This window comes from Neopelma chrysocephalum, unplaced genomic scaffold (genome assembly GCF_003984885.1).
Source record: "Neopelma chrysocephalum unplaced genomic scaffold, ASM398488v2 Primary Assembly neopelma1_65, whole genome shotgun sequence".
In the NCBI taxonomy this organism is placed as follows: Eukaryota; Metazoa; Chordata; class Aves; order Passeriformes; family Pipridae; genus Neopelma; species Neopelma chrysocephalum.
In genome coordinates, this window is record NW_020897722.1 from 5,895,640 (window position 1) to 5,914,941 (window position 19,302).

General features: G+C 38.1%; 1 protein-coding gene across 4 annotated transcripts in view; it reads left to right on the forward strand.

Moving 5' to 3' along the window:
• CUNH7orf50 (chromosome unknown C7orf50 homolog) overlaps positions 1 to 18,338 on the forward strand; it is a 117,781-nt gene extending 99,443 nt beyond the window's left edge. For all 4 annotated transcript variants that reach the window (XM_027683429.1, XM_027683431.1, XM_027683430.1 and 1 more), the window contains 2 exons: positions 13,503 to 13,584; positions 17,829 to 18,338. In XM_027683429.1, coding sequence (XP_027539230.1) covers positions 13,503 to 13,584; positions 17,829 to 18,011 — 265 coding nt within the window. In that variant the 3' untranslated portion in view covers positions 18,012 to 18,338. The remainder of the gene's footprint in view (positions 1 to 13,502; positions 13,585 to 17,828) is intronic.
• Positions 18,339 to 19,302: the final 964 nt, after the last annotated feature.

Here is a 19,302-nt window from a genome sequence, read left to right on the forward strand (position 1 = left end):
CAGTGTGTCTGTAAAACTGCAAGTTTTACATTTGATGTTAATAGTTGGGCAAATCTTCAGTTTAAAAGCAGCCACTGTCTCTATTTGTGGCAAAGGAGTCTTGTCTTATTGAGTTACCTTCTCATTATCCTGCACTCCCTTGTGTAACTTCAGTTACATTCACTGGCATCTGCTGAAGCCACCCCAGTTTGTTTGCAGTTCCCTGGCAGTCCTGCCATTACTCAGAAGCTCTACAAATCTCTGTTGCAATGCCCACACCTTTCCTATTTTAGGGTGCTGGTATGCTGGCAGTTATTCTTGTGAGGGTAGGTGGAGGGGGCATATTCACTCCACAGATTTGGTGCTGCTTGGGGCTATTCTGTAAACGTGCTCAAGCATATTATCTTCTGCAGAAGGCAAAGCTTGCTGTAAGGGTATATGAGAAATTGTTCTGCTGTGTTGGACCTGTTACTGAGCAAGGTTTTCCAAATCACTTTATTGCCCCACATTTGGTAAATAACTTCTCCCATCCTGGTGTTTACATCCTTCTTGAGTCTGTGTCGGGTTTCTCAGTCTCACTGTCTGTTCAGTGAAGCAGTACATCCCTGATCCTTCATCTGTTACTGCTCCTTCCAGACCCTGATGTGTTGTGGTGCTCTTCTTTGAACTCCTGTGTCTGTGACCCTTCTGGAAATGCAACACCTGGAAACAAACGTGCCGTTTTGCTGGAGCCTTCTTCCAGCTTCATGCAGAAGGGCTGAGAGTCTTCAATTCCTTCCTGCTCCATGTCACTCTGGCCTTGCTTTATGGGCAACAACATTGGATTCATCTTTGGGCCATCTTTGAGTTGAGATTTCACATTGAATTTGCTGAACACTTTTCTTTTTTTTTTTCTCCCCCAAACTGTTACTCAGTTTTGTGGGACAGTGTTGGCATGAACATGCCAACTACAGCCATAATACGTTTTTCACTGACTATCAAAGGGACAGAGCTTCTCATCCTGCTTCAGCGTGGGTGCAGCAGGTCAGACACTCTCCTGTTTCAGAGTTGGCTTTATGATGCCCATTTCCAGGTGTCAGTGTTCTTGTTATTATTCAAACTGTGCCTTTAGGATTCTGTGACTTCATGTTATACTCTGGGTAGCAGCACCATACAGCTTTTGCCTGTTTAATGAAGGTATCTGGTAACAGCCTGAGTTGATGATTTTCAGTCCCTGTGATAGAGTCATTGACTTCTGGATCCACTTTTCTGTACCTTGATGGCAGGCGATAAGCAGAACCGTGTTGGAGCCATACCAGTGTTTTTCTAACCCCCACATGACATCCACAGGATGTCAGATTGTGCAGGAATTGCTTTTAAACTGTTATTAACTTCTTGCTGGGTTAGCTGCTTTTTATGGTTCTAATACAATTTCACTGCTTTGCAAGAAGCGCGTGAACATCTTACCCTTAATTTAGTGAGCTCATGCAGGTTACTGCTCCTCACATATCTCTCTTCTCTTTTTCCACTTATAAATATTACAGCTATCCACAGTCAGTGATCCAGGCTTTGCCTGATGAAGATCCATTGAGAAAAGGAAGGCAACAGTTTTGGTCTGCTGCTCTTCCATGTGAGTCCAGCTTTGCCATGTAGGTGGTTGAAGAAATGTCTGTACAGGCACTGAACAGAGGCAGGTGCCTGTGCAGGAGTACTCGGATCTTGAAGCTGAATAACCAGGTTAACTCCCAGATGATCCTGAATTAAGAAGTCTGGGCTCTGCAAATGAGCTCAGACACTGCACAGAGCTGATTTATAAGTTACACCACTTCCAGAGCCAGAGTGGGCACCGAGGCTTCTTTAGCTGTTGCTGAAGATAAACTTGTCAGTTCAAGCTAATGCTGACAAATCATAGTATTATTTACTACATAATTCTAAAAACAGCAACCAAAAGTAAGAACCAAAAAAACCCCCAACTTTAAGTGGCTCAGAGCCAATCTTAGCTATTTTTGCCAAGAATTTCTGGGAAGAAAACAAACTTAAGGAATATATTCTGGGTATCTGTAATACTATCCTGGAAATGCTCCAGATGGACAGAATTACTTTGTAAAATAATTTCAGTCTAATAATTTCTAGGAAGTTCTGTCCATAGTGGTGGATCATGTTGTGAAGATCCTGGTACTTAGAAATATTTTTTGATGTATTTTGCCATTTCCACCTTGCAGGATAAGCAGCTCTGATTTCTAGAGACAAAACACGTGATTGCTTTGAAGATTCTGAAATGTTGGGTTCTAAGACTTTTAAGCATAATTATACATGGAAGTTCTTAGATGTTGCAGATATTTCTGTGGTATTTTCAACTCAATCAGAAGTAGGAAGTTTTAGAAACATCAAGGATTGCATGATTTTCCAGCCAAATTAGTAAATGCTTATGATGCAACTCATTCAACTTTGGAAAAGCAGCTGGACTAACACAACCTTCCCTGAACCAAACTCTTATGGTTTAGCTATTAATATTATTCTGGATAAACTCCCTTCTATAGGGAATGGTTTTGGAGTAGCTTTTTCACCCCTTTGCCTAGCACTGATATGTGGCTTGAGAGGAGGAAGCAAGGGAAACTCAGGACCATGCTAAATATTTCTCAGTCAGAGTCAGTAGCTGTTCCATCTTTCTGAATCTGCTCATTGTCCTGTTTAGTTTATGCAGAGGAAAGACATTTCTTCTTGTAATTTCCATAACCATAAATGGTCACTAAATTTAACAAAAAACCAAAAAATAGATTAGGAAACTCTAATCCTGCTTTATGGCTCCAAATCAAATTATTTGTCTTTCTAAATCTTTAAATTAATTTTATGGAAGGTCACAAGTACACCTCTCAAAGCATATTTCAGTGAAAGCTGCAGAGTGATTTACTTTGAAACCTTCTGCCTCTTTGCATTTCTACCATTTTTTCAGTGTGAAACAAAGCTGTCAAAATATTTACTTGGGCATTTTGTTCAAACATTCTCGTATGGAAATACTGTATTTAATATCATCATTAACATGAATTCAGAAATCCTTTCATCTGACATCTATCATTTACAGGATCAGCTGAAAAGTACCTTATTGACTAACCAGCCTCATCCTTAAATGGATTTTGATATGTTTGGGTTTTTTTAAACATACTGTCTCTATCTTTTCCCCACAGTAGTAATGATAATTTGCTTTTCCATTTTGCCTTCTCTGATAGCATATCACAACTGTATTTTGACAAAATAAGTGAAAAATATTTTGACACTAATTTATTTACTCTCGTTCTGGCGGCTTTTGAGAAATTGTTATATTACCCCATTTTTCAGATGAATAATTAAACACTGATGAAGTTTGTGACTCACCAAAGCCCTTGTACTATGCAGAGGTCTCCTTTCAGGCAAGTGACATGAGGGAAACTAGACACAACTTTCTTCTCATCTGAGCACAGGCTCTGTTTTCTTTGGCCCTGTACCAGAGTCTGCTTCCAACAGACCTGCAGGATTTTTGTCAATTCCTGATTTTGAAAGGGGAGCTTGCATGGATTTTGTTCTGTAGTGGTGTCTCAAGACTTTCCTAAATGCCACCAGTCTCTGGGTGGGCGTGCAATGCATGGATTATTATTCCAAACCCTTCTATAGCTATCTTGGGAGAGGCTTCTGTCTTCCATGGGTGGGGTCTCCTGGCAGTTGTGGTCCTTCACAGTATGGCTGCAGGTGACCAGAGCAGCTTTATTCCACTTCATTGCTGCTGATAAAACAAGGAATGAAAATTCCCAAGTTTGCCAGCTGGAGGTTACAGACAGCACTTTCATTCTCAGCCACATATATAAGATTTTCCTCCTGCATATGCTCTTGTATCAGATAAGATTGGTGGCACTGAAAATTACTCATTCCCATGTGCCTGAGGAGGCTTCCCGTGCATTCTTGGTGAATTGATTTTTTTCCCCATTTAGTTTGCTTTTATTTATTAATAATTGGATCAATAGGATGGTTAAACTTCTCATAATTTTTCACATATATGTTGTCAAAACTGTTAGTTATATTATCAGCAATTTACTGTTGGACTGTAAAGTGATGTGTCAGATGGGGATAAATAGATTACACGTGTTAAATTCATAAATATTGAGGCAAACATAATTAAGGTTTCTTTGCCTGATTCTTTCCTGTAAAATAACATCTTTATTTCTGAACCTGGTTAAGAAAATTTAATGTCTTCTTTCTTAATGACTCATTTCCAGTAAAAGAAAATTTAGTATAAATGAATTTTCTTAACAGTTTATTAAATGTAGCCATTAGATATTTATCGTTGAGATCCGGCTTTCATCTTTCCATAGTATTATACAAAAGAGATTGCATCTAATTGAACAATTAAGCAGCTTTAATATATTATTTCATCTGAAATTACCTTTAGAAACCTTGTGAGATATATTGGGGAGATTCAGAAGTCTTTAAAAACAGGCCAGTCTGCTCCAGGACTGTATCCTGAAGTTAAGTAGATGTTTCCAATCCTCACTGAAGTGCTCAAAACCTCACACAAGCACTTTGACCTTTCCCATTTGTCTTGGGGGAAACTTGTGCACTGTTCGGGTCAAATCAAACCAGAATAATTAAAATAACTCATTTCACATGGAAGTATTACAACAAACTACCTCTTGATATTTTTTAGCTGAAAGCATATTTCAGGGATTATTTACTTTATTGTGATGAAATGTCATTTGCAATGAGGTTGCATTGAAGGAGTGGGAGGCACAGCTTTTCCTCCCAGCTTCTGAAGTCTGCTCTCCCCTGGCTCTCCGGACTCCTTGCCTCAATCCTGGCTCCAAGCCCAGGCATCCCATTCCTAACCCCCCTTCTGGCTTTGAGAAAAGGCATTTTGTACTCACCCATCTCCTTCCATTCAGACTGTGTTCTTGACATGGCAGAAATGCAAAAAGAAGGTTTTATGTTTTCTCTGTGTCATAAAATTTCGATCGAGGAGAATTAACACCACTACTCACTTCCTCAAACACGTTCAAACTATTCATCTAATGCCCAAAGACTCGTAGTAGTGACGAGTAGTTTTGTAGCTCTAGGGAATCATTTAGTCTAGTCAGCCAAAGCCAAAATTAAAATTTAAAATGCAGTTGGCAATGATTATTAATCAATTAGCTCCAGGGAGCTGTCAAGGCTTCCTAACCAGAGTTAGAATAACAAGAAGTATTTTTGAAATAATAAAACTAGATCCTTAATAAAACTTGTCTCTTCCTTCACACATTCATTAATATGATGATGCCGAAAAAGGTATCAGGAATTAGGTTTATATGAATGAAATTGAATTGGAATGAAAGCCGTCTGCAGGAAGCACTAATTGGCAGATCCATTTCTTTAGGCATAGATTAGTTAAAATCTTAGTAGTGCAACACGTGTCACAGGGTATTAGAAGAGGGGAATCTGATACTGTCCTGAACACAATTGTGCAGTATCAGATTTTATTATGCACTGAGAGATAACTGAATATCTCAGCTAAATAAAAAAAAAGTGAGTGGGCTGTCAACTGCTGTACACTTTTAGGTTGATCTTGATATTGATATTGGCCCTTTTTAGAACTCTTTTGCCAGAGGAAGTGTAAATCAGTCTGTAAGGTTACAGCTTGGGAGATTCAAATGGCAGGGGGTCTGCAGCAGTGTCTCCACCCGCCTCTGCCATATTTCCTAATGAATGCAGCCGTGGGATGTCCAAACTGGGATGTAAAAAATTACAAGGATGGTTGACATGTCCTTTTTTTTTTTAAACTTCTATATATGTTCTTGCCATTGGTCCAGAATAACCTCAAAAGTGTTACTTCTCAGAGTCACTGTAAAAGCCATCTGTGTGATGGGTTATTTGAAGAGGGCTGCGTGGGGCTTCCTGTAACAGAGATGAGCTTTGTCTAATTAGCCAGAAATAGAAGTACTTGGATTTCATATAAAAAAAAAAATTTTATTTTTCTTTGAGGTGCTGGGGGGGGAGGAAGAACCTTTAAAAGTTTTTGAAGCTGATTTAAAATTTAAAAAGCAGTGAAAATGAGCTACTCAGCTTGAGTCTGTGCCTTGGCAGGAGTGTTCTGTATCACAGTTGGATGTTATGTGGTGTAACGGTAAAGGAGAAGAGAATTGACCCTATTTGTTTTTTCTGAGTCTGGTAGCATATCCATCATCTGATCTTCAGAAAGCATTTATATAACTGGATTGTTGCCAACTTTTGAAAATGATTTTACATACAGCTGGCTTCTTACATGATTTTCATACAGACTGTGGGGCCCTCTTTATCTCCTCGTACCCCCCAGGATGTTCTTCATGGGAGGGAGGCATAACAGTTGTTTTCATTTTCCCTTTCCCTTATTTCTGGTCCAGGCATCGTTGTGACCAGAATTAAGTGCAAGAAAAGATGGACATCTGGAGAGGAGATGGGACTTCAGCACAGCTTTGAGATAGCACTTGGTTGTATGTTCCTTGCAGGAGCAGAACAGATTGGCTGTGAAGGGCTCAAATTCTATTTTTTATTCTTCTGTGATAATTCAACTCCTGCTTTGTGTTCTTTTTATGAACGTATGTAAAATAAAAAGCACATTTAGCTTAATAATACAGTAATGGTAGCTGTGGGCTTTCAAGCCTACTGCTGACCTTTCTGTTATTATTGAAAACAGCAGAAAGTGCTGAGCATATTATTAGTGCTATATATATTCTAGTACACAGTGCTATATATTTTCCAATATATATTCTAATATATTTTTTCTAATATATATTCTAATATATAGTGCTACATATTTTCTAATCAAAATGCAGTTTTGCTGCAGACAGGCTAATGCAGATACCAGCAGCTAAATAACTGTATTAGGAAAATAATTTTTAAGGCTACTGCGAAGGTTTTTTTCCCAGTGGAATGCTGTTGGCATTTGCAGGTGGGTTGGTGTCTATGAGAAGTTGAATCACAGTAAGATTCCCTACGTGTACTGTACCAGATGTAAGAGACAGGAGCTCCACTCAGGACCTGCTGTATGATTTTGAGGCATTGTTACAATTTTCTGGGTCAACTTTTCTTTCCACTTATCATCTGTCTCATCTGTTTATACTCGAAGCTCTTCAAGGGAACGTCTCGTGTTGCGTTTGAACAGAGCCTGTGATGGGGGAGGAAGGGGATTTTTAGCTTGGCCGAAGCCTCAGGATGCAAACAGAATATAAAACGTTACAAATAATGGCAAGTGATAAAAGTACACATAATAAAAGATAAGCTGCAATAAACATTTTATGTAGATTTAATCAAAGCTTTGCTTTGTGGCACAAAGGCCCTTTCCTTTTGCTTTATAAATACTTTCTAAGAAAATCCTGTGACCTGTCTGCTGCACGGATACAATCAGATACAATGTGTCCTTATCTTGGACATCAGGACAAAAATGGGACACTAAAAAGCACATTTATTTTTTCCTGCATGTGTGATTCCTAAATTAAAAAGAAAAAGCTTCCTGCTCTTGCCTTTTCACAAGTCTGTAGTCATTACGCTGCGTCTAAACCAGATGGAAGAATATATTAAAAATTGTTTTTAAACCACAGATTGAGAAATGGTGCCAGGATTTTCAACCAAAAATGTGGCACTGATTCTAAAATCTGTTGACAATTTTAACAAGTTTTCTTTTGGCAAAAGAGCTACATTAGTGCCTTTTCTTCTCTTCCAGGAAAATAAGGAAAACCTTTATCTGAGTCAAAATTTATTTAGATTCCAAACTGGATCAGAGAATATCAGTGTAAATATATTAACTTTCTCCAGGAATTGGATTTGGGAAATATAAAGACTCATCCATAACATGAGAAAAACACAGTTAAAAATGAAAGCTACAACTGTCTCTTATGTCTGTCTAGATCTTGGGTCCTGCCACAGATCAGTGTGTCCAAGATTTTAACTACAGCTGTTCCAGTCTAGTCTCTGAAAATCTGTTTAGGATTTAAATTTTGGTTATCTGTTTTTTCCAAATGAGGAAAATCAGCATCACACACACTTGAAATTAGATTTTCTCTTACCTTGCATTGAGTGCTGAAGTGCACCATGAGGTAGCTTTCTGGTCATGCAGCTGGGTACAAAACCACACATTCCAAACCTATCTTTGTAAAAGTAAATTCACTTTAAATGCCCCTGAGAGAAACAGAAGAAACTCTGAATACCCCCAATAAAAATAAACACTTTTACACTTCCCTTTAAATAATTGTACGTGTTATAACTGGACAAAAAATTATTATTCCTGCTTCACTATATGCACTGTAGGGCACATATAAAACTTCCACCCACATCCATATTTTTTTTTAATATATCCGTATAAAACCTCTATCCATAAAATGGCTCTTCTCCCACAGGAACAAGCTTATGCCCAATTTTTCCTCCCTCCATGCTGCTTCCAGTGGTTCCAGGGAGCCTCTCTGAGGAGCAGCATTCCCGTGCTCACCTGTTGGCCATATGTGCGTTGTGCTCACCGTTGGACTGACTCAGTGCTCAGAGTTTCCAAATTCGGGCCTTATAAGGGCAGTGAGTTGCCTTAAACACCAGTGCATGGGGTTTTAAAGTGGCTGCACCGTGAAATATTACAGCAGATCACTTGGGTGCCAAGTGTTTCAGCAAGGCTTTAAATATCTTTAAGGGGATTTTTTTAAAGGATGGTGGTTCTTTATTGAGGAAACACCTGTGATCCACATTTTACTGATAGGATGCTGTTTGCAGAGAGCTTGGGCAATAAAGTGCCTAACTTGATTCCTGCAAGCCTTAGTTATGTGCCATAACTCTTGTTCAGCCTTCCTTGGGGGCCACGTGGAAGAACATAGGTGATCCTTAAAGACAGGTTGCAGGGTGATCAATAACTGGTGTATCCAAACAGAAAACTACCCAGAGAAATGAGGTGGGAGGAATGTGACAATTTTTGTGTAGTGTCATAGAATGCTGCTTTTAACCTTTTCAGTAGATCTTTTCCATGAATGTGGTGCAATGGGCCAGGCCTGTGGCTCTTTCCCTCCTTGGAGGGAAACTCGAGAGAGTCAGACATGAGGGTCCTTGTGGGTAAATCACAGGGGAGGCTGCACTCTGAGCTGGTCCTCAGGGCTGGAGAAACCTTTCCAATTAATTCCCTGATACTAAACCTGGGCTATATGCTGGAGAAATCTAATTTTGGTGGCAGTCTGCTTTTCCTTGGATAGATACCCAGGCAGGAAGGTGTATCCAAGCTGGACTGGACAGTGGCACACAGTTGGAGCAGTGCATGTGGGTGGGTCTAGGTGTCCTTGCCTTTGGCAGGCAGCAGTGCTCTTGTGTCTTCTGGAAGGTTATCAGCAGTCACATCTCTGTCTGTCTTTCTGCTTTCTTGAGACTTGTCTCCTATGCAATAATTTTTTTTCAAGTTCAATTAGTAAAATGGTTGGTTCTCAGCACAGAGCTTTTCTGCACACTGTGATTATTTACCAGTTGTGACAGCTTTGTAGTGTTTTGTCCTGGCTGGTTGTCTGAGCAGATGCATTGTGTTGACTTCCTGAATCCAATTTGTAACAATAATGTTTTTCTCTTACTGTGTTTCTGGAACCAATTTGACTACTTTCCCTTCCCCATCTCTTTCTACCAGGGCACCCCAGAGGGTGTCCTGCCCTGCACGCTACCAATTGTCTTCTGTTCGCCTGCTTACGCTGCCTGAATTCCCACGTTTTGGGAATAGATTTGTGTGAGATGACTACAGGCACTAAAAGTCATTTATGAGATAGACTAGTGAGAATCTTGGGCAGTTTTTCCACAGGAGACTCATGGTAAAAAAACAAAAGCCCAAATGTAAAATTTCCTAAGCTGCTTGATTTTTTTGATTCACTTCCTCTGTCTCTTCAATTTCAAAGCCACTTGGGAAGATCATTTGCACAAACATTTAAGTTCTCTTTAACTAAAGTCAACCAATATGTTTTTTTCAATGAGCTGGAGCTCATAAGAAAGATTCAAACATTAAATGTGTAAAGAAGGCAATTAGTGTTTGTACAATATATTGAAAATTAGCCTGAGGCACACTGGAAAAATACATGTTTTACACATATATATTTTTCATCCAATTCCATAGTTTATATTAGATCCTGACATAGATAATTGTAGAGGCTACCAAATTAATTCAAACAGTGGAAGAGGTTGTGATTGTCTATAAAAAGAGGTTTTTTTAACTGTAATGTAGTTGGTCTTACTCTGTATATTTAATCACTCAAAGGAAAAGCCTTTTCTCCTGCTGTACTATGTCAAGGAAGCTTATCTGCATGTAAACAGCGAAATGAGACCTCTCTTGTATTGCAAAGGTTGAATTTCTGTGGTTTAAAAGTTGAGCATTTCTAAAAATGTACTGATGATGTCATCCTGATAGAAGGAGATACCTCTCTCACTTTGTCATGGAGTGATACTTTCCATAGGTTTTAAAGCTGTCAGTGGAGTAGGAAAAAGCTGCCATAGGAATCAGTGGAAAAGTTTTATTTTAATAACTGTTGGGGAATCCAGTTACAGAGAGCAACTGTCATGTTATCTGCATTAAAGATTGTGCATCCGTTATCCGGAGTGTTTTGACCACAGTTTGATAGGAATTCAGGTCAAGGGAAGGACCATTTTCTTAAATGGGGAGAAACAGGAGTCGATACAACCACGGATGTAGTACCAGTTAGAAACTTGGGAGTGTTTTCTGAAAATACAAGTATAGCCATTGTCTATTAAGGAAAATACTATTTTTTCTTACTATACTAATTTAGGATTTGATTCTAATAGGACAGAGCACAAAGCAAAAGAAATACTGAGATTCCAGTGCTGTAATGGGCACAAATGTACTTTCTGCAGTTGATTATGTTAAAGTATTTGTTGTTTATATGAATTACTGTGGTGTATATAGAGCAGAACCTTTCAGGAAGACAAACTAAAACTTTTGTTTGTTTCTACAAGAGAATTCACTGGATTGAAAGTCCATATGGGATCTCGGATGCAGGAGTACAACGACTTGCCTTAACATGTAGAAGAGAGCATATGGTTTTGGTAATAGGTTAATAAGAGCAATTAACCTTATAGTGCACTCATTTGCTGGTCTCAGTTGTTTATAAACTAGGTAATAAAAATATTTTAACATCCTATAGCTTTATGGGAGATTAGTGAAATCAGGCTGTGTTTTTGAACTTTAAATGCCAACACTACTCAGGTGATAGTGTAAGTGATAGAAACATAAAATTAGCAGAGAATAAAAGATTCAGAGTACTCTGTGGTGTGTCTGACCGAGGGATATTGCAAATGTCTAAATACATAGAACACTGTGGAGAAATACAAACATGTGTTAAAGGTTTTCATTAGAAGTGGTACTGTTTTCACAGGATGCGGTCACAGATCTGTCATTCAGCTTGTTCTTGTCACTTTGCAAAGACTATCATGTAAAATGTTTCCAGGCTTAATTCACATAAAAAAAGAATTCTAAACTTACCTTCTTCTTCTTGAGGATGAACCTCACAATGGAAAAGGTTAAAAGAACAGCCAGCACTGTTGTTGTCTTTGGTTTTTTGTTTGTTTTGAAGGACTTCTAGAAGTTCAGTCACTTCCTGCAGAAGTCCCAGTTTCTCAGTCAGGAGCTGCTGCGCTTGCCTGGCAAACAGAGAAAGTGGGAACAAATGAGCAGGTTGTTGTTTGCCCCACAAATTGCACCCTCAAGAAAAGCCCTTTTTATTTCATCCTCTGTGGCCCACTCACATTACAGGTAGTGTCATTTTGACAGTGGTTTTTGTCCAGTTGGGCACCTTGCTGCGAAGGCAAAGTGACACCAAGGGTTGAATGATCTTTGTTTTGCAAGTACTTTGGTTTCTAGGCTGGTGGTGATGGGAGAAGGATGGTTTCCCTATGATAATAATTTTTTTTCCATTCTGTAAGTTTTGTCAGTCAGCTTTTTGATCTCCCGCTTTTGTGCAATATTTGTTTTGGAAACTTCTGCCTGTTTATTGACAGTGTTCCAAAAGATGCCTCTAAATCAGCTCATTTGTAGATTTTATTTGAGCATGTAAAAGATGATATATTGTGATTATTTATCTGTCCTGGTTTACTGTTATTTGTCTGATTTTTACCTTATATGTTGGTTACAGACTATTTTATTAAGCTTAGTTGGTGATAACCCTAATGAGCTGTTGCTGCTTTTTCTTTGTCCTGAATTTGAACATCAAGACAGTATTTTTTTTCTTTGAGTTTTCTTTGGAGGCTTCCATGGAACCTTTCTGTACGAATTTGTGGTCTCATTTTTTTCTCTTTCATTGAATTGACTGAACAATGTACTAGCTGGTGCAGCATTCAGCAAAGATGAGGACTCTTTTGCTTTATTAGACTTTACAGTGCTTAAACAATACTAATTCTCATACCCAGCTGGCTTTTCAATTGATTTCTGTGCTCTCTATTGCTGTGTAAAACAAGCTGGAACATTAATGGCATCTTGCATGCTACCCTCTGGAGACTTATTTTTCTTTAGAGAAAAATCAATTAAGTGTGAAAGTTTCTGGATTTTCTCCTTATATTTTTTATTCTTTCATTTTAAATTCTATTTTAGTGTGCTGTCAGATTTTGTACATGTTAAGATGCTAATTTTCAAGCATGTAATTTTAAAAAGAAGTCTTCATTTTATGGTGGGATTTGCTGTTTTGCTCATTTGTTTATATAAATAAATGTCTCTTTCTTCATCTAAAACAGAATATACCAGCTTGAAAAATATGTTCAAGATGTATGCAAATGTCCTATTTTAACCCAGCTAAAATTTTGCATATTTAAAATGTGCTTGCTAAACAGCTAAAGAACGTTTGCAGATGTTAGTCATTTGTTTTGCCCCCTTGCTTTGAACAGTATTGAAGTATTCCTTGTGAGAGAAACCATTTTTCTCTCCTGTAAACATAAATATTTAAGTCACACCTTTAGGCAAACCCAAGCCTTAAATACATGCTCCTCAAGAATGAATTGTCTGCTCTGGAACAGCTACCTGTGATGGGCTCCAGCCAGTGCTGAGGTGACCATTGTAGCACAAGTTTCTCCATCCAGTCCTTCAGAGGCTGCTTAATTTTTTATAAATTTCAGTGCATTGTGAAATATCAACTTTCTAAAACCAAAATTTGATTTCTTGTCTGCTCCACCTCCCCAGATAATCAGGTAGTCCTGCAACTGGGATAAGGATTTGGGGTGCTCAGTTGTTGTTGTGGGTCAAAGGAGGGCAGTGACCTCTCATAAAGGACTGGCCAAAGCTGGGGAGTGGGGCTTGGTATTTAACATCAAGGAATGAGTGCTTTCTGAGGAAAACCTATAACATTCTTGGCTATGATATCTTCCTAAACCTTTCACTATTTGCACAGAAGCCAGGTGGCCTTGTACAAAATGTGTACCAGTATCCGTGCCACAAAATTTCACGTGGCACAATGCTTCCTACTTGGAAGCATTGCAGGCAATATTTTCTGAGTAAAGAATGTTTTGCTATCACAATATTTCATTTAAGCCAAATTTTTTCTTTTTCTAATTTTCTACAGCTGGTCTGAAAACCCAGAAGAATGGAAGTTTCAAAAGACAAGACAAACGTGGCTTCTCCTGCACATGTATGATAAGGAGAAGGTTTGTATTAATGCTGCTTTTTCTCACCACAAATATGATATAGTGTTATACATTAGTTATAGCTATTCTTTATTAACCAAAACTTGCTAGAACTAGCCATGCACTTGTCTAATAATTTTTTAATAATTTATAAATTACTTTTTTTTTAACCAAGATGCTGAATAATTTTAATTGTTGTCATTGATATTTTTACTTTGTTAGTGATCATTCTCCTGTGTATGCTAGATTTTTATATTTGATGTATGGGAAGCATAAATAGAGCAGATTCATGTTTTATTTAAACCTAGAGTTTGCTGAGAATTTGAGTCATATCCTTAGTTTGAATTTCCTAATGTGGAACCCAATACTGTAAACCATGATTCTCATATTGCTTCAGATATCTCTGGCTCCATAGAAGATGTACAGTCTTATTGCCAAGACATTAAAATAGCTTTCTCATTAAAATATAAGTGAAACCTGATGTTGATTGTGCAAAACATAAAGTATAACCAGAAGCCAGGATTGCATCCATACTGAAATCCATTCATTTCATAACTGAAAAAACAACATAAATTGAATTTCCAATAAGCCTGACCATCGTGGTATCGAGTGGGAGTTACAGGTCATTTATTTTATTGTGTAATAGAACAAACATCTGCCTATTTGCACAGTGCCTTATTTATTGATTCATTTCATTGACACTCAGGTTTTGCTGATGTTTTTGTGTGCACTTCAACATTTATTCATACCAATCTTCCTGACCCAAATTACTCAGCAGCTCTTAAGCCAATCACCTGACATAGGGTGTTACCTTTCCGGTTAAAAATACTTTTAGAGACCCAGATAATTAAAAGCAGAGTTTCATGAAGGCAAAAATGTTCACAGGGTGTAAATACACTAAAAAGATGAGTTGCAGAATACAAATTTGGTGGTGGTCTCTAGGTTGTTTGCTCTGTCTTCAGTTTTTAAGTTTCCCCTTTAAAAACCTCTATCAACCTTCCAAAATCAACATATGCTCTTCAAAGCTACCTAGAAATTGTTTGGCAGGCAGAACAATGTTTTTACTTTTTTACCTGTTTACCTTGGGGTTTGTGTTGAATTACACTGGGACAAAATGAACCGTAAGTAGCGTTTGTTTTATGTATCAAAACACAGCTTAACTCCTTATTTCTCAACAATGAAATGAAACTTCCTTTTGTTTTTTAATCTGCTGAAAGTGCTGAGATTTATTTAAATTCACATATTTTGTAGTTTAATAATCAGAGAAGGCTGAATATGAGCTTTAGAGAATGATGAACATCTGCATCCAGATTCAGTTAAGTTAGTAGAACTGTTCAAGTGCTTATAATTAAGCATATGATGAAGTCTCTTCCTTCATCAGGACCATAGGGAGGGCACACCCAGCTTCTTTTGAATATTTTTTATACCCAAATTCAACTTCCTGTCCATTGCAGAATAAAATCTGTTGGTAATCCAAGCATGACTAAAGTACAAAAAGAGACATAAGACATAAGTTTCTTCCCTTCCTAAGCCACATCTTTGATCTCATGGTGTCACTTGGATGCCTACTGAAAAGCCATGCAAAGCACTGAGTTGAGTTTCCCGCACTGCTATGCCTCTTACTGTAAGAAATAAGTTGAGGTTTTAAAGTTGTTTGCTACATGAAGGTTTTTTTCAGTCCCTTTAAAATCCATCTGGTGGTTGGCTGACAGCTCCCAGGCCGAGCCTGTGTACCTATGGTGTGTATACTTCTGCAGGATCCAGGATAAAAAACAAACACTGGGTCATTTGTTGATCTTTGTCATCTGGCACAGCATTTTTAGAAAGTCATAGATCAGCTGTATTCAGCTTTGGGGCTGCAAGGCCTGGAGCTGAAGCTTCCTTGGAAGGTAACCCAAAAGGCAGCGTGGTGGCAGTGAGCTGAGGTCCTCTGTGCTGGGATCTGCAAGTCTCCAAGTCTGAAAACTCGTGAGTTGCACAGTGTAATTGTAAAGTGATAACTGTTCTTTTCCTGCTACTCTTTTGTGGTGTTTCCCTCCTTTTCCCAATGACAGGAATTATTTCACATCAGGATATTTCCGTTTTAATCAGCTCCAGTTAGAACAGAGGCAAGATTAGTGTGTGAGAGAGAAAAAGAAACAAGGAAAGGGTCAAAACAGTTTAACAAAAGAATAATAATAAAATCCCATAAGCATCACTTCCACTTCCAGAGCCGTGGTGGGAGATCTTGATCTCCAGTTTCAAACCAGCCTTCAAACTGATCTTAGAAGAAGGATTGTGTTCCTTCTTGGAAAACCTCGCCAAGCCCCCTGAAATTGCCTCTTTTCAATACTGTATTTGAAGAATTAAAATTTGGATTTCATTAAGTTTTTGCTGGCACTTAGTGTGTTCCAGTCCTTGCTATGGCTCTACTGTATAAGTCAGGAGGAAACATGACTTACCTTGCCTACAGGGTGCTGTATTGTGAGCTCCTGCTGAAATGAACCTCAGAGCTGTGTTAAAGAAAAATAATCAGCCACATGTCAGCCTGTACAGTTCGTATTTCTAAGTTTAGAGTAGGTTTTCAATTGCCCCTTCAAGCATTTTGCTTAAATGATATAATAATAACTGTAGTTCCACAGGTATGTCTGTGCCATGAGGGCTGAGAACAAGAGGGTAAATTATAGAGATAATTTAGCCAAGGTTTGAAACATGGAAATGTTGCTGAGCTTTAAAAGCTCAGTACTGAGTATCTGCATTAAAGGAGCACTGTCACACTGAAATTGTTTGCATCTGAATGGTTTGTCAGTTATTAGTACCAGCTTAGTGTGAGTAAAAGCTTTCAAAAATATAGACATTTTTCATTATGTTTAAACGTGTTTGATTTGTGTATTATAAGAACACTTCATTTATCATCCATTTCAGTGTTAGTCACCGTAAAATTAATATTTTTGTGTAACTATTGTTTCTTTAACGCAAGAGTGTTTGTTTGAAGAATTAGAAGGTTTTCCGTAGTGTACAAGTTATGAGGCTGAATGCAGACTTTAGTTTTGATTTATGGCTTTGTAATATGCCTGATTGATGAAGGCAGTGTTGGAATATTCTTTCTTCCTCTTCTTTTGGAGTGATAGAAGTTTTAGTGATCAAAGTTCTGCTGCCAAATGTCGATGGAGAAATAGGTTGTAAATTAAGTGTCTGTTGAAGCTCTGTCTTCTCTGAAATGTTGATACTTTGCAGAATTGAAACCGCCCTCAAATAATTAGTCTCCAATCCTTTAAATACTTACGTATGTGTTTGACTTGACTCATGTCAAGTTATATGTGTAAAGTTAAACATGGAGAAAAATATTTGCAGGATGAGGTAATTTTAACATCCCCTGATTCACAGCAAAAGATATTCTGTTATTGGCTGAAACCTGTTCCACAGATACACAACATGAAGTCAAGGTATGCTTCAAGATAGGTCTGTTCACCTATTATTTTGATTTGAAATACTGAATAAATAATTCCAAAGTCTTTGCTAAGTTATTGCCAAGATTAAGGTAATGATCATTTAAGCTGTATGTTCTACCAGATAAGCTAAAATTTAATCTATGACTGGTTAATTAGAAAGGGAGGGAAACGAGGATAACACAACTGTAGATGACTAAAGTGCTTTTAATGTTGGACATGTTGGTTCACCCTATCAGCTTTAGTCAGCGTGATTTCGAAATTATTTCCATATGTCTGAATTTCAATTTGTTTTTCAAATTAAGTTCTATTCCTTTGTATAAGCATTCTGTCAAAGTGCATGATGGTGGGTGGTATCTCAAGTCAGCAAACAAATAATTTTTTGGGTAGGGAAGAGGGTAATTCCGGCAAAATTCTTTCCTCAGGCACATTCATGCAATTCTCACCAAATTTAGCAAGATTCACATACATGTTTCCAAAAGGAGGATTTGGCTGGTGTATTTTGTTTTTTTCTTACACCAACCCTCACATCCTTGAGCTCCCTGTCAGGGAGTGTTTGCATTTGCTGCTCAGCGTTTCCACATCTGCTTAGCATTTCCTCTCAGATGCTTTGCCCATCCGAGCACATGACAGTCATCTCTCCACGGTCCATCCCTCCTGGCAGCTTGTACCTTTCAAACATTTCCACTTGGAGTTGGGCATTGGCAAACACCAAAGCCTGTGCCCGTCTCCTGATTGTCTTTCAGGTGATGCTGTGACATGATTGCGAATGAGTATAGAGAGGGAAGAAAATAAATCAGATCTTTCCTTCCTTGTTTGTTTTTTTTTTCTTTAAAGGTTCCAGACAAGTATTTCACCATTTTACTGGATTATCTACAAGGCCTTCAGGGCGGGGCAAGAGACAAAACTGTGGAGAAAGCTGAAGCTTTTATGAAGGAATTTGATGGTTCTGATGGAGAAGACCCAAACGTGCTGGAGAAGTGTGAGCGCATACGACAAGTTCTGCAACTGCTGTCCTGAGAGTATTTTTGTGTCTTAATGGTTGTCTGGTGGAGAGGAGGAGAGGATGTCATATACAGAGGCTATAAATGAGTTGTAAAGACGTCATTTTCTAAAAATAATCCTAAGTTTTGTACTCATAATTTTTTGCAATTGCAAATATTTATCATGCTTTGAGGTGATGAAATAAAAATAACATATATGGTCTATGGACTTGCTATTGATCTTACTGCATGTCTTTAAAAAATAAACCTCTCTCCTCTCATTAGTTTTTCTCCATCTGCCCCTGTAATTACTGTTAAATAAGAGGAACTTTACAGTTCTTAATAAGAAGAGCAAAGGAACCAACAAAAAGCCTGGAGGGTCTTTTACAATGGCAGCTTTTAAAATGAGTGTACAGTACAGTGCGTGCTCAGCCAGCTGTAATCTATCACTTTCAGCTTCAGAAGGATGTCACTTGGATTTGGGAAAGATCATTTTCAGTCTGTTGAACATGGATTGTATAACAGAGTTGCTTATTAGTACTTCACACGGTGATCTGGAGATACCATCAGCTTTGTTAGTTTTCCTTTTATATTTTAAAGTTTTCAAATGCATTAGGGCAATTGTTTAGATGTTTAGATAATGCACAGATGGGAATAGATCAAATCCTTGCCTTTATGTGGTGAAATCATCAGATGGTACCTGAACTTACCCTACAACGAGAAGTGCTGTGCTGTATCTGGCCTGACAGTGTTACATTTTCATCTTTCTCTGGTAATTGGCAACCAAAAGAGTTAATTCCTGTTCATTCATTTTGATGTAGGACATTTGTCTCCTATGAACATGCTGAAAATGAGGCTTTCAAGTAAAAACCAAGGACATTAATTACTCAAAAGTTGGATGATTGGCTTATTTAATAACACTGGTATTCAGACAGAGTTCTTGACCTGATTCTTTAATGTTTCTGCAAACATTGTTCATACTTTACTAATAACAACTATATGAAATGTGTAGTGTTTTAGAAGAGTGACTGTCTTTGGGAATTACAGCTTTAATTTGGATGGGTGAAGGAGGGGAGGATCTACAGATATTCAGGCCTGATTTTTCAATAAGAAGCATTTGAGTGGATTTGACAGCCTTCACAGCCATGGATTAATACAAATCTTTAAAAGTTCGAAATATATTACTAATAACAAATAACTTATGCTTTCTGACTTCTTGAAGATGATGTTTTCAGTCCAAAAATACTAGAGACCAGCATGCCCTGCTCTAGCACAGTAACTGGGATGGAGTTTGGCACAACTTGGAGTTGGGCAGAATTGAGCAGCAG